Source organism: Peromyscus leucopus, chromosome 15, assembly GCF_004664715.2.
Source record: "Peromyscus leucopus breed LL Stock chromosome 15, UCI_PerLeu_2.1, whole genome shotgun sequence".
NCBI classification, from domain to species: Eukaryota; Metazoa; Chordata; class Mammalia; order Rodentia; family Cricetidae; genus Peromyscus; species Peromyscus leucopus.
The window spans coordinates 26,255,177-26,270,595 of NC_051076.1; the positions used below are offsets into that span (position 1 = coordinate 26,255,177).

Genomic DNA, 15,419 nt, shown 5'->3' on the forward strand with positions numbered 1-15,419 from the left:
TTATCTCTTCCCTGGCTCCCTGGATCTGCTCTAGCCTCATTTCCCTTCTTGCTATCACAAAACTCACAGTATGTTCCAGCTCTAGTTTGGTGTTTTACTTTGGAATATTCAGCTATAATATTAGACTGCATCGTTCCTCTTAAGTCAGGTCTCTATACAATTGGTACTTCTTAAGTGAGGCAGCTCTTGACTATTTGGAATAACATATCATTATCTATCTCTATTCCCATTCTGCACTGTTTATTTATTTATTTATTTATTTATTTATTTATTTATCTATTTAGAGACAGGGTCTCACTGTGTAGTTCTGGCTGGCCTTGAACTCCTGAGTGCTGAGATTAAAGGAACTGCCACACCTGGCTCTGCTTTTATTTTTAAGAGAAGAGGTCTCACAGTTGAGTGTGGTGGCCCATACATGTAATCCCAGCACTTGAGAGGTGGAGGCAGGAGGATGAGCACTTGAAGGCCATCCTGGGTTATACAGGACCCTGTCTGAAAAACAAACAAGGGGAAAAGCAGGGAGTGGGCAGGCCTCTAGCTCTTGGGCTCAAGTGATCTTCCAGCCTCAGCTTCCACAGCTGGAGTACAGATGTACACTACTGCACCCAGGCTGCATTATTTTTTCATGTTTTACTTTATAATACTTAACCTATAAGTATATATTTAATTTAATGTGCTTGGGTGTTTTGCCTGTATCTCTGGGCACTGCTTGTGTGAGTGCAGTGCCTGTGGAAGCCAGAAGAGGGCAGCAGATCCCCTGGAACTGGAGTCACAGCTGATTGTGAACTGCCATGTGAATGCTGGAAGTCAGACCTCTGGAAGAGCAGCCAATGCTCTTAATCACTAGGCCATCTCTCTAGGCTCCAATTATATATTTTAAATCTAACTATGTTATAAGAATGTAGGTTTCTGAGGACAGGAACTATCCCTCTTTCATCTTTGTAACCTTAACACCTAGAACGCTAGTGAGCAAAGAGGTTAATGTCTTGTCATCCCACTTCATTCTTCCATCAGTCAGCAACTACGTACTGCATCCCTATTACATGGGAGGCCTTGATCTTGGCACTCCAGCAGTGAATAAAACAAACCAAGATTCTTTTGTTTACACAACTTTTTAGTGCAGGGGTTGGGAGTGCAGGGGGAGGAGACATACACAGAAAATAATAAAAAGTTACGAAGCTTGTTGTGAAGTTAAACAAGGTAAAGGCAGGCTACCAGCTCACCAGGTTGGCAAGATGGGTGTGCTCTTTTATCCTGGGAGTTTGGAGAAGGCCCCTTTGCTGAGATGTGCTTTGAATACGGAGTTGAAGTGAGAAATTGAGCTATACACATCTGGGGGCAAGTGTTCCAGTCCAAAGGGACAGCAAAGACCCTGATGGTCGAGTGTGTTTATGTAGGAAGCCAGGTGGTACAAGAGAAGGATATAAATAAATTAACAAATGTGGCATGACTTGACTTATAACTGAAGTTCACCCTAGCTGATTTCCTTAACTGCCTTCAGGGAGGCAAAACAGAAGCCGACAGACTCGTTGGGAAGGTATTGCCAAAGGCCTGCAGGACTAGTGTTGCAGTACAGGCCCCGGTGTGAAGGGGCTGCATGGAGGTGTACCTCAAAGTGGCAAAGAGGTCAACTTGCTAACAGACTGAACTCTCAGATGCGAGAGAAGAGGGAAAACGCATGGATGTGCTGGCTTATCTTAACTAAGCAAACAGTAATGCTTTGCACTGAGGTACATGTTGGGGAACAGGAGCAGGTTTTGTGTGGGGAAACATTTAGCTCTGTTTGTCAAATCCCAAAGCATGGAGTTTTATACTACAGAATTGAACAATCTTACTTCTCATTGGCAAAGACTGTTGATTGCAATGGCTCCTAGTTTGGTTAATGTGTTTGAGCCTAGTTATAATGATTTAAAATTCACAATCCAAAACCACAATTCCTGTTGCATCTACCTAATAAGATGGACTACACTAGTACCTACTCAACCTTAGGGCTGGGTTAGTGTGACAATAACCAGCTCTGAAATGAGGGAATCTGTTACAGTCAGCCACCTTTCTTTCTAAATGGAGGAAAGGTTTATTTTGGCTTAGGATATCAGGATTCGGGCCATGGTTGCCTGGCTCCATGTGCTTGGGCAGAACATTACAGCAGGAGATGGGGTGAAGGGTGTTCTTGGCTTCTTGGCAAACACAAAGCAGAGAAATGGGAAGAAGCCAAGAAGATCTACAGCCTCAAGGGAAGGTAGTGACCTACCTCCTCCAACTAGGCACCACCCTGTCCTACCTTTTACCACCTCTCAATAATGTCATCATATTATGAATACAGTAAGTGAAAACTCCATTGATTACATTGGAATCCTCAGGATCTAACTGTTTCTGGAAAACCATGGTATTTCACTCACCCCTAAGGTATTTTTATTAACATTTTAAAAATATATTTTGGTCATGTTTTCTCTTCCCTTAATTACTCCCAGATCCTTGCCACCTGCCTACCCACCCAACTTTATATCCTGCTCCCCACTCAAAAAAAAAAAAAAAAAAAAAAAAAAAAAAAAAAAAAAAAAAAAAACCCAAACACAAGAAAAACCACAAAAATGAAAATCAAAATAGTCTAAGGACCAGTAAGACCCCCCCCCCAAAAAAAAGCCAAAACAAAGCAAATCAAAACAAAATCTACAAAAACACCACTGGAGTGTGGTTGACATACCCAGAGTCACCTAATACTTTAGGTGCCGAATTTCAACAGCATGTCAAGAGATGCTATTCAAATGATAGCTTTGTTTGCTAAAGACAAAGCCTCACTCCAAAATCATGAATGTTTAGATTCCATACAGATACCCCTAGTACCGTATTTTTCAGGTCACATGCCCCACCCCCATGACTGGGAACCTGCTACAAAACTTTGAATTCCTAAGTGCAGACTATGCTGTCTCCAAAACTGTGAAGGCTTACCGTAACTGGCCTTTCACTTTAGAGGAAGGAGGCATGCTCCAGCATGCTTCAGATCACCATCTTCTAAAAGTTCCACCAATGTGGCAGGTCCTGAAACTTTTGCAGGATGTATCTCCCGTCTTGTCTCACCGAAGAATGGAAAAGTAGCTACACTGCTGGGCCATCATTTGGCTAACATATCCTTAAGACCTAATTAGCATACTCTTACTGAAACCAACAAATATGTTATTCTGCAGAATGTCCAGGTCCCTTTCTATAGCCTAGAGTGAGAATGTACATGTTCAAGGTTAAGACTGTGATAGACTGTCACCTATCCCTTATGAATACAAACTACTTCTGATACTTTCTGATGGGAACTGAGAGCATATGTTCACTAAATTGGGTTTGTGAGCTTCAGTTACTAAATATTTTAGGCTTTGCAAGCCATATTGTCTGTCACTATTCTATGTGGCCAAGGTAGCACAAAAGCATTCAAAGACAGTATATAAATGATCAAGCGAGTCAATAAACCTTTACAAAACCCAGGCAACTGGGCCTGTGATAGCTCACTATCAGTGGGTAGACATTGGCTAATAAGGGTGGACGGAGAAAACTGCTTCCATATAGTCGACTTCTGACTTCCACATGTTCATGGCCTCACCCCATCAACTTTACACACACACACACACACACACACACTTAACTGGGGGACCACACTTGACTCATAGGCTGTAATCTGTTGACCCCCCACGTAGCTGTCACATAACCTATACCAGATGTTGTGCTATTCTTTTCAACAAGGAAAACATCTGACACAGCAGTGCTCTGGGGACTATGACTAGCTTGAGCTTGCAAGCTGTCCACTGTAATCCACCAGCCAGTTTTTGCAAAAGCCAGAAAGACTAAACTAAATGAGGATCTGAGGTACCCTTTGAGGGTGATCTAATCCTTGCCATTGCCCTTACAATATAGCATTATTTTTATCTTGACAGAGGTGGCGATGCAGTTCCAGGATTTTCTGCTTGGTCCTTTTGCTAAATGGGCAGGTCAAAGTGATGCACATTTGGATATTGCTGAAATGATCAGAAGATAGAATCTGTAGATCTGTAAGGCAGGTTTAGTTCAGCATTCCACTTATTCTACAGCCAGTTATTTCCCTAAATGGGTAATGTCTGAAGAAGAGACATTGCTTTGGTGCTTTCAATCTATGGATATCAATATTAACACAGAGTTGTCATCTGTATGTGATTTTTAATTTGTGTGTGTTATGAGTTATGCCTGTGCGTAAGTGGACCACATACATGTAATGCTCACAGAACCCAGAAAAGGGCATCAGATGCCCTGGAATTGGAGTTATACACAGTTGTGAGCCACCATGTGGATCTTCTGCAAGAGCAGCAAGGACTCTTGACCATTGGGCTACCTCTTGATCACAGTGATGGTTTATCTTGAGGTTAATTTATTGGATCTGGAATCTGTCAAGAAACACACTGTGGGAAGGTCTGTGAGGGCATTTTCTCTGAAGGACTGAGGGGAAGGCCCTCTGCCAACTGGGAAGCACCTTCTAGCTGAAAGCATTACTTGCCTGCTTGACTGCCTTGTTGTTTTTTCAAAACAGGGCTTCTCTGTGTAGCCTTGGCTGTCCTACAACTGTCTTGTAGACCAGGCTGGCTTTGAACTCACAGAGATCCACCTGCCTCTGCCTGCCAAGTGCTGGGATTAAAGGCGTGCGCCACCACCGCCCGGCTCGCCTTGATTCTTACAGGTATGTCTACCCCATTACCGCTGTTGCCATCAGAACTCAGCTCCTTTAGTGTCTCAGTGTTTCCACTCTCCAGAAACTTTCTAAGTAGGCCTTCAGCACCAGACTGGGACTACGGAGACATCTAGACTCCTTAACTGAACAAGCTCCTAGTTCTTAACCTCTCCATCAGGTTTACAGCCACTGCCAGACTACTTCTTCCATGTCATGTAAAGCCATCTAGTAAGTTCCCTTTGAAACTTGTAATATATTCATTCTCTGAGTTCTGTTCCTCTAGAAACCCCAGATTAACACTGTATCCCACCTTCTTTGGGTGTTCTGAGTGTGCTGGTAACTAAACGACCTTTCAATTGATAGTTTGTAACTCTGATGCTGAATAGAACTTAGAGCTTTTCTTTGAACTTGATTTTGAAGGTCTTGTTTCTGTTTCTTGGTTGCCTGTCTGTCCTGCTCCTAAGACCACCTGGCTCTATTAGCAATCTCCACTCAATCTGTTTCCCTTGTAGAAAAGCTGCCATTCAGCTTTTGACAGTTAAGTGCTGCCTTGGCTTTCCAGAGGAACATGACGGTGAGTTCTTCAGTTCTACAGCAAGTACCACATGTCCACTTCCTGAATCCTTTTTGTACATTTTTGTATTATCTGCCATGTCTACTTAATGTGGGACAGGGATGGAAGGAGGATCAGTGGTTGAGAGCTGTCTGCTCTTTCAGAGAACCAGACTTCAGTTCCCAGCATCCACATCTGGTGGCTCACAATCACTCATAATTCAGTCCAGGGGATCAGATGCCCAGCACACACACACATACAGATACATACAGATTAATAATAAATCTTAGAAAGTTTTATCATACATTTTGGATGAATTTGATTCTTGTTTCACGAAGCCATCTATCCAGTCACAAATTTATTACCTGAACACACATAATTTTAGAAGGGGAGTTCTTGTAAACTTTGAGAACAGCTTAAATACTTCACTAAAGTTATGCAATGGTTATTTTTAGTTTATCAAGAAAGAGAAGCAAGCTAGAAAAAGTGCTAGATATCCATATTGTGAAAATTTTTTTCTTAAGACCAAGTCTCCACAGGTAACACATGGGAAAGGACTTCAAGTATGTAAGTATACATTTGACTAGGACCTATAGAGAGACTAAGGAAAGTCCAGAACAGCATTATTACCATGGAGCTGTTTTTTTGTTTGTTTTTCCGAGACAGGGTTTCTCTGTGTAACAGCCCTAGCTGTCTTGGAACTCACTCTGTAGACCAGGCTGTCCTCAAACTCATTGAGATCCTCCTGCTTATGCCTCCCAAACACTACCTGGCTGAAGTAGTTTTGTTTTAATCACTGTATCAACTTGTGACATTAGGTACCAGAAATACAGTGTCTAAAACTTTAGTATTTGATATTGCTGTGAAATTCAATTATATGACCAGTGGGCTTAACCTGTTAATGGAGTCTAGATAATTTAGGTGTTTTCAAATTTGCATGGCAGGTTGTACACAGTCTCAGCTTAATACCTGTCATGGGCAACAGATCCAAATATTGATGCATGAGGACTAGATGTTTAAAGCCAAAAATCTCTGGTCCTTTACCACACATAATTTGAGAAGGACTGCCCTAGGGCACCAGGTTTTATTCAGCTATAAGTCTCAGAGTAATTCAAGTAATATTTAGGAAAAAAAAAAAAAACTAATTAATCCAAGGTCAACTGCCTCATATTCAAGCAAAATAAAAATGAAAGAAATGTCTTGGAAATAGCCATGGTGAACCATGGCATCACCATGAGAAGTAAGAATAAAGGACAGATAGCATGGCACTGAGCACAATTCCAAGGGCAAGCCATTCTTGTTCCTGTCTCCTCACCTATCCTTGTCAAGCTTTTGCAGAAGTGTCAACAAATTATTGGCAATTCAGGCCCCATTCATTATCACAAATCAGCCTGTACTTTTTTCCTTTCTTAGTGCATGGAGGAGTCTCAAATTCAGACCCTGAGTCTTCTGCCTAACGAGCTGTGGAGGCTGAATAGTCCCCGTAGCCTGAGCTCAAACACATTTCCTTTCACAGAATGTGTGGGATCTTTTTTTGGGGGAAGGGGGAGGTTTGGAGACAGGGTTTCTCTGTGTAACAGTTCTGGCTATCCTGGAACTCGCTTTGTAGACCAGGCTGGCCTTGAACTCACTGAGATTCGCCTGCCTCTGCCTCCTAAATGCTGGGATTAAAGGTGTGCACCACCATCACCTGGCTGAATGTGTGGGATCTTTAAGAGTGATTTTAACCCAGGAGGGGGAAATGATGTGTCATGAGCTCAAAGTGACTCAAATGATAAATGTGAACTTGTTTTTGCAAAAGTTATTTTCCAGAGGAGTGGATATGATCAAAATACATTGTATACATGTATAAAATTCCCAAAGAATAAATTAAAAATATATATTTAAAAAGTTATTTTCCAAGTGAACCAAGACCGCTAGGTGGGCTAAAAAGATTATTCATAAAATATATGGTGACCACGGTCCTTAGACCTACTGAGGTCAATTTAAAATAGGTAATTTAGAAAACATGTTAACAATATATCATTAACATCAATTATAATGTAAGAAGTTAAGACTGAAATACCAAGGAGAGGATGACAGTATCCTTTTACCAAAGGAAGGGCAGCCTGGACTGGAGGGCGGGGCGGGGCCAGGGTAGAGCTTACAATAACATTATACAGAACCATCTCCTAACACTTCCCACTCTGCAGCTTATAGAAGCTCAGCAAGACCAGGAGCAGACCTGGATGAAAAATAACCCACACATACGCTCAGAATATTTATTAGATACTGTCCCCTGGAGCTTGCAGGAAAAAAGACTCAGGCCACATCCCTTTCCCAAGCACCTTCCTGAACTAAGGATTCTAGGGAATCTGATGTCCCAAGTAAGCCAGAATGTATCTGGGTAGAATGGCCATTCATTTACCAGATCTGACACTACAGTTATGTGTTGGCCAGGGAAGGGAAGGGTCCAGTGAGAATGGTAGAGGTACTAGATGAAAGGAAACAAGATTGGCCTTCATCAATCACAACATTGGTTCAGAGGGGCTTGAATAAATAAGAGTCTAAAAAGACTGGGAAGAGGACAGCCAGGGGGCAAAGGAAGGTCAAGAGCTGGGTTCCCCTAAATCACAGAGTTGTAGAAAGAACCAGGGTAGCAACTTGAGTCCTCAGGAGGAAACAGGAATTAAGAGTGCAGCACCTAGGGACAGGAAAAGCCCAGGGCTTCTCTTCCAACTTGACCACAGGTAAGTGCAAAGTTCCTTTCCCTTCAGAGAGTTCAAAATGCAGGTAAGGGGATGTGATGACATACAGCCCTGGGGCAGGCTGCATTTCTCCTCATTCCCAGAGGCCCTGCCTAATGGAAACACCAAGTCTGAGGACTCAGCTCCTGCTCCCTAGCTCCAAGAGAGGGAGCAGAAACAAGGCACGAAGTCCCTGGGAATCAAGGGGACATTGAGTATAGTCATATATAACATTATTTTTGGGAGCAGGAAGAAGTGAAATGCCCCAAAAGGGATGCCTTCCTTCACCTGGCAATGAATTGGCCTCTTTCTAACAGCAGAGCGCATGACGGAGTAGGGCTCATAGAAATGGCCTAGAGAACAGATCCTCAGCTGGTATGGCACAGTCTTGAAGGGGATGTAGAGAGTGGGGGGCAGCTGGCTCCCAGAGACGATGCTCCTGACTCAGTTCCCAATGGTTCTGCTGACTCCAGATGCTCCCCACGGCTGGGACTCGGAGGAAAACGTGTTGTGTTTCACATGATCAGACACTGTTCGCCATTGGCACCTGGTGGGCCCGATAGATTGAGGGCATCCAGGTCAAAGTTGAGGCCAGGAGGCTGGAGAAGAGATGAAGGGACTGAGAAAACCACTCATATTTCAGGTCAGAGCTTCTGAAGGTCCATCCCTAGCAGCCACAATGATCACCTTACATGGATTAACTAGGGATTACTGGAGTCTGCAGACTGGGAACTGGGTTAAAATGTAGAAGACATACTCACCATCTCCCCAGCCAGCTCTTTTGGAGGATGGCCCAAGTCCTGTAACTAGAAAATAAAAAGAATAAGCGGTCATAATAAGAATCACAGAAAACATCACAAAAAGCAACAATGAGACTAGTGATCTGATTCCTCTGGCCATGGTATGTAGCCTTGTGTTCCCCCCACCCAGGCTTAGTCATGTAGCATCCTTTCCAAGACACCTCCATTAAGCAGCGTGGGCAGCTCCAGAAGGGAGGCAGTGAAGGGAGGGCTTACCTGCTGCATAAGGTCCAGCACCGCCTCGAAACGAGCCCTGTGAGTAGCCTCACTGTCCGTGGGTGTCTCTGCCTCAAACTGCTCACATATTTTGCCCATAACAGTGTGCTGCTCCTGATACTTTTCAAACTGCTCTGGAGGAATAGATTCCTGGTGACTCTGCAACCATTCTGGATACTAAGGAAAGAAGGAATGGGTGGGAAAGAATTAAGTGAACAAGGAGAGAAAGGGACTTAAAGTGTGAAGAGCATGGAGAGGAAACAAAGGCTACATAAGCAAGTTCACCGTGAAAAGGACAAAGTACTGTTGACTCCAACAGACCATCTGGATATACTGGTATTTACGGTAACTGCAGATTAGTAAACGATGTGTGAAAAGCAAGAAAGTAATCATTTTAGGCTCTCAGGATTGTTCTAGTTTCATTTCTGTTGCTACGACAAAACACCAAACCAAAAAAAAACAAAAACAAAAACAAAACAAAAACAAAAACAAAAACAACAACAACAACAAAAAAAAACCTTGGGGAGGAAAGGGTTTATTTCATCTGATACTTCCAAGTAACAGTCCATCCCTGAGGGTAGGAACTCAAGCAGAGACCATGGAGGAATACTGCCTACTGGCTTACTTTCTTGTGTGGGTTTTTTTTTTTTTTTTTTTTTTGCTTTCTTATTTACTCTAGGCCCATCTGCCTAGGGATGGTGCTACCTACAATGGACTATGCCCTTCCAACACCGACCATCAATCAAGAAAATTCCTCACATACATGGCCATAGTCCAATCTGATCTGGGCAATCCCCCAACTGAGACCCCCTCAAATGACTCTGGGCTATGTAAACTTGACAGCTGCAGCTAACTAAGACATGGGTCATATATGATCTCTATTGAACATTATTGTTCTCTGTTTTTTTTTTTTAGATTTATTTATTTTTATTTTGTGTGTATTAGTGTTTTGCCTGCATGTATGTATTTGTACCATGTGCATACCTGGTGAACTTGAAGGTCAGAAAGAGGTGTCAGATCCCCTAGAAATGGGAGTTATGGATGGTTATGAGCTACTTACCATGTGGATGCTGGGACCCAAACCTATGTCCTCTGCAAGAGCAGCAAGTGCTCTTTAATAAGCCCCCTCTGTTGTTGCTGTTGTTTTTTATAATTTTTAAAAATTCCATCAATTTTTTTATATGAATGTTTTGCCTGTATCTATGTCTGTGCACCATGTGTGTGTCTGGTGCTCTCGGAAGCTGAAAGAAGGCATTGAATCCCCTGGAACTGGAGCCACAGAACATTGTGAGCTGCCATGTGGGTGCTGCGAATTGAACCCAGGTCCTCCAGAAGAGCAGCCAGTGATCTTAACTACTGAATCTCTCTCTATTCCTGTGTTTTTAAACTTAAAAATATAAAAACCAGGGCTAGGGAGGTAGATGGCTTGCTTAGTGGTTAAGAGTGCACACTGCTCTTGCAGAGGGCCCAGTTCAAGTTCAACTGCCAGCACTCATGTTAGGTGGCTCACTGCCAGTTGTAACTCTAGTTTGAGGGTGGTCTGGTGCCTGTAGCCTCCACAGGCACCTCAACACTCATTCTCATTCTCTCTCTCTCTCTCTCTCTCTCTCTCTCTCTCTCTCTCTCTGCCTCTCTCTCTCTCTCACACACACACACACCTAATTAAAAAATAGTAGTAAAAATAAATTTTTAAAACAATGTAAACAACTGGGCGGTGGTGGTGCATGCCTTTGATCCCAGCACTCGGGAGGCAGACACAGACAAATCTCTGTGAGTTTGAGGGCCAGCCTGGTCTACAGAGCGAGTTCCAGGATAGGCTCCAAAGCTACACAGAGAAACCCTGTCTTGAAGAAACAAAAAAACAAAACAAAACAGCAAAACAACAAAAAAGAAAACAATGTAAACAATACTCTTAGCTTGAGAGTTGGACTTAGACTTTACAAACACTGGTCTGCAGACTTCTGGTGTTGCTACTCATTTCCCACTCAGTCATATGTTGCCCTGTCATGCCAAAGAGCTTCTCTTTCTCTACTTCATTTCTCTAGTAAAACGATAAGCTTTTTAAAGCAAGAACTACCATTTAAACTACTCTCAAACTGTTCATAACACCACCACAAAATCCTGTGAGTTCTTACTAGAAATATAAGAAGGAATGTGTCAGTCAAACTCAAGAATCTTGAACTAATTTAGAGAAAACTAAAGCTGAAGAATTTCCCCTTCTAGCTCAGACAGTCCCAGTGTGAACAAATGATCAGATCATCTATGTACCTTTATTCTCTCAATAACAAGTTCTACCTTCAACAAACAAATGAGTTTTTTTTTTTTTTAAAATGTACTTGTACACTCCAATTACCCTTTTACTATGCATAGTCTGAGCAAAGTGCCCACGAGTTGATATAATGAAGCAAGGTGAAAAAGCAGAGTAGAAATTCACAAACCTTTTCCGTGATCTCCTTCAGGGATGGGTACAGTACATCCTTAGACAGTAGGTTCTGCATGATACTCTGCATGATGGGGAGAATGTTCCCTTCCCCATCCCCTTCATCCATGCCCAGCCCTTCCATGGCTTTGGTCAACTCCTCTTCAGACATGCCCGAGTTCTAGACAAGATAAAAGAGAGGCGAACTGGTTATACTGCCTTCCTGGAATACTTATCATACTTTCAGATGGAAAGAACAATCTAGATGTGCCTGTAACAAAAATCAAGGCAAGGTCAGATTTGGGGAGATCCCCTAGAGCATCTACTTTGTGAGACTGCTCAGGATGCATCTGGGAGTGGACCCCTACTCCTTTCCCTTTACCTGAAGGTCAGTGGCATTTTTGGCTAGCCCACTTAATGTCTCCTTTAGGCAAGAAGTAAATTCTTGTTGAGAGTTTGCATCACTGCCTAGGAGAGATGAGAAGAACCAAGATTACCTAGGATTTTAACTGTCAGCTTGTCTAGACTGACCTACTTACCAGCCTGGGTATAAAACATTTACTAGCAAACTACCACCACTTCAAAATCTTAACCACTCTTTGGCCATTTTCATGGGCATGCCATAAATCTGTATAGATAATGTGTTCATTGTTCTCCACGGTAACACTGTCCTTTAAAAGGGTTGGTTTGGAATAATCTTATTTATTTATTTATTTACTTTTGAGACAAGGTCTCACTATGTAGTTCTAGCTGTTCTGGAACTCACTATGTAGACCAGGCTCCATCTGCCTCTGCCTCTCAAGGGTTAAAGAAATACACTATTATACCTGGCTGAAATAATCTATTACTTTCCAAAATATCTTAACCTTTTCTTTCAGGAAGCAAGATTCCCAGACCTGTTTCTCTTGCTTTGTCCCACTCCATCGCTGTGACACTACAATGGTTATCAATTTTACAATCCTGGTATTGTCGAGCAATAAAGAGGTCTGTCCAGTATTTTTTGTTTGGGGATGCCTCACCCACTCTCCCAGCTGCTTCTGAGAGCTTTTGGAACTGTTCCACCAGGTGGGGCTCTTCTTCAGCCAGCTCCTTCATTGCCTTCTCAAACTCAGCGGTGGCTTGGGAAGCCAGCTCACTGTCAAACAGTTCCTGGAAAAATTTCTCTTGGGAGGCGAAGAGGGCATCCTGCAAGGGAGAGGCGGACAAAATTCACCTCTTACAGAAGCACCCTGAGTCTAGCCTCCTAAAGGAGCTCAGGTAGTAGTTTTGGGAAATGAAGCATCTTCCCCATAAACACCTCCATTTAACATTCTGTCTGCCTCTTCTCGGGGGCAGCAGCAAAGAATCTGGCCACTGAATAACAGGAGGGAACATAGAAATCCAATCACTTAAAACTGCTCTTTTCTCAAGACACTTCCTGTTCATCCCTCAGAACAAGCCCAGGTCCTTGTTTCACAAGAGCTGAGGCCTGAAAGAGCACTCAGCAGCGTGAGGCAAAGGCATCCTCCCACCCACCCTTCTGGCCCACAGGGCCTGTCCCACCCCTGCTCTGAGCAACATGTCCATCCCCCCTCCCTTAAGGGGGTGGGATTTATACTTTGGCAGTGTCTCCTGGCGATCTCTTCTGGGGCCCTGAAGCATCAGGGGCCGAGGTGGTAGGAGGGGGTGCTGGGGAGGGTTTGGCTTTATCGAAATCATCAAGAGCACCTTTGGAAACAAGAGACATGGTGGGTATGTTGGGGATGGATAAGGCTAGAAAACTGTGTGATTCTGAGCAAACTATCAGGAAAATAATCATATAACGTGCCAGATCTCCTGAACTTCTCTCTTCTTGGTGTCTCTCTTGCCTTGTCCACTGATCAACAGTCTTCCCACCTTTCCTTGGGAATCACCTAATTTATTGTGACCAATTGGTAAGAAAACCCCTTACACAGAACCAGTGTTGATGCCAGAACGAGGAGGAAAGGATTAAATATGTGCAGAGAATTTTTTTTTAACATTTTTGAAATATTTATTGGGTGCCTAATATGTCAGATACAGAGGTCTAAGGAACTTGATTGCTTGTGAAGAATCACACATGAATAAACCTGTTTGGCGTGTAAAATTATTCAGAAACTCAAAAACTAGAGGAAATGCCTAACCGGTAGAATATCATAGTGAACTGTGTGGTCAAGCGGCAGAGAAATCTTTATATGCATACTATAAGATTCCCTAAAAATCCCACACAGTTATCTAACATATATAGAGAGGAGAGATAAGACTTACTTATTTGAACTCACTTTGAGGCCCTAGAGGCAATAACCTCTTATAAGAAAGCACAGGTTATCCCACCCAACTTTCCATGGGCTCTACTACTAGTACAAACTCCACTCGTTCTACAGGAGGGTATTAAAACGCTTAAATTATATTCCAGTCTAGTTGTCCCTCGGCAGGCACCTAGCAGCTCCCCTTGGCCTTACATGCAGTTTAACCCTGGGCCAATCGAGTCCCTTGGCATGCCTCACTAAATCTGTTCCTTTTCTGCCCGCCTACATCGCTGTGACTGAGCAACAGATAAAAGGTTCACCTTTGCCCTGAAAAGCCTGCGCTGTCACCACCGCTCTGCTTGCCAGGGCTAGGGAAAGGGCACTGGCCTCACTCTGGCAGGAAACCAGAGAGGTGGGCAAGAGCGAGAAGGAGAGGAGCATCCACCATCATTTCAGGAAGACGAACCGTTTTCCCCTGGGACTGGCTCACTCTCAGTTTCTCCAAAGGATGAAAAAGGATGTCAGGCATGGTGGTGCCAAGCTGGCCCCGGGAGGCAGGGGCCAGAAAAATGCCAAGTTCAAGGCCACCCTTGAGTCTGAGGCCAGCCTAGACTACACGAGACAGTCTTTCAAAACAATCATTTTAGAAGTAGTTTCCTTGAACTACTGGCACGAAAGAGCTAAGGGCCTGGTACAAGAACGAGGAAGGATTGCGAGGCAAAGGAGTTAAGAAAGAAATGATCATGGACATAAGGGCCCTTGGAGTTGAAGGTTATTTTGTTCTGTGGATGCTGCTGGCAGGAGATTGCAATCATTTACTAAAGCCGGTCCTGGAGGCTCCAGCCTGTCATCTCAGCACTCGCAAGTTCAAGGCCAGCCTGTGCTACAGGGTGAGACGCTGCCTCAAAAACAGTCCGACAGTCTAAAGCAAGAGAAGTTTGGGGCGGGGGGTGGGGTGGGGGTGGGGTCATGAAACATCTCATTACAGTTAGTTTTCCCCTCCGCAATAAGATTTGCGGTCCGGGCTGATCAGTGACCAAGGTGAACACCCAGCTCCCGCTAATAAGGAGGGCCGGGGTCGAACCCAGACCACCTCCCCCGCCAACCATTGGAGAGCCTCGCGCTCCGCCCCCAAATCTCAAGTCCATTTAACCCCCAATGGGTCCTCGCCCCCCGACCCCTCTAGCCCTGCCCACCATGGGCTCTTACTTTCCAGAAGCTCCTCCAGTTCCCGGTCCGCTTCGACCCCAACATCGCAACCTTCCTCAGCGGCCGCCATCTTGCTGCCTCCGACTTGCCGTAGGAGGCGGAACCCCTGGCGCCACCACACGTCCCGCCCCTGACCCCGCCCCCACGACGTGGACAGCCAATGATAGCGTTCTGCTGTGCAGGACCGCCATTTTTAAAGGGACAGGAAACGTGGGTTTTGTTGTTTTTCTTCTGGGAATCAACCTAGGTTCTTGCACGAACCAGGCAAGCACTGCACCCCCGGAGCTACACAGCCACAGCCTTCACTAGATAGGTTGCGCAGGCTAATCTAGAAATCGGGCTCCTCCCTTCTCCATTTCCCAAATGCTTGACCCACCAGGCTCAGCTTGATGTGGGGGCCAGGGTTGGGGGGGGGGGGAACAGAAGAGGTGACAGAATTTATTTGCTTTCGTTTTGTTTGTTTACTCTCCCTTTCATCTGAAACTTTTAGTCTGGAGAGGTTTTGTTTTCAGTCAAATTCTTCTAAGCCTACTGCCTCCACCTTCCAAGGGCAGAGAGTACACCTC

General features: G+C 44.1%; 1 protein-coding gene across 2 annotated transcripts; it reads right to left on the bottom strand.

Moving 5' to 3' along the window:
- Nucleotides 1-5,582: 5,582 nt before the first annotated feature.
- Pex19 (peroxisomal biogenesis factor 19) lies at nt 5,583-14,947 on the bottom strand. 2 transcript variants are annotated; one of them, XM_028865579.2, is made up of 8 exons: nt 14,854-14,947; nt 12,996-13,105; nt 12,418-12,583; nt 11,781-11,866; nt 11,418-11,579; nt 8,980-9,156; nt 8,725-8,769; nt 5,583-8,562 (listed from the first exon to the last, which is right to left on the bottom strand). In XM_028865579.2, the coding sequence occupies exons 1-8, from the start codon at nt 14,921-14,923 to the stop codon at nt 8,479-8,481; spliced, it is 900 nt and encodes a 299-aa protein (XP_028721412.1). In that variant the 5' UTR covers nt 14,924-14,947; the 3' UTR covers nt 5,583-8,478. The 2 variants fall into 2 exon arrangements, with proteins under 2 accessions (XP_028721412.1, XP_028721414.1); XM_028865581.2 differs by lacking the exon at nt 12,996-13,105.
- Nucleotides 14,948-15,419: the final 472 nt, after the last annotated feature.

Coding starts and splice junctions, on each gene's coding strand:
- Pex19 (XM_028865579.2), bottom strand. CDS start 14,923: ATGGCGGCCGCTGAGGAAGGTTGCGATGTTGGGGTCGAAGCGGACCGG. Junction 11,867..12,417: donor AGAAGCAGCTGGGAGAGTGG/GTGAGGCATCCC, acceptor CATCTCTCCTAG/GCAGTGATGCAAACTCTCAA. Junction 8,563..8,724: donor AAGAGCTGGCTGGGGAGATG/GTGAGTATGTCT, acceptor TCTCTTCTCCAG/CCTCCTGGCCTCAACTTTGA.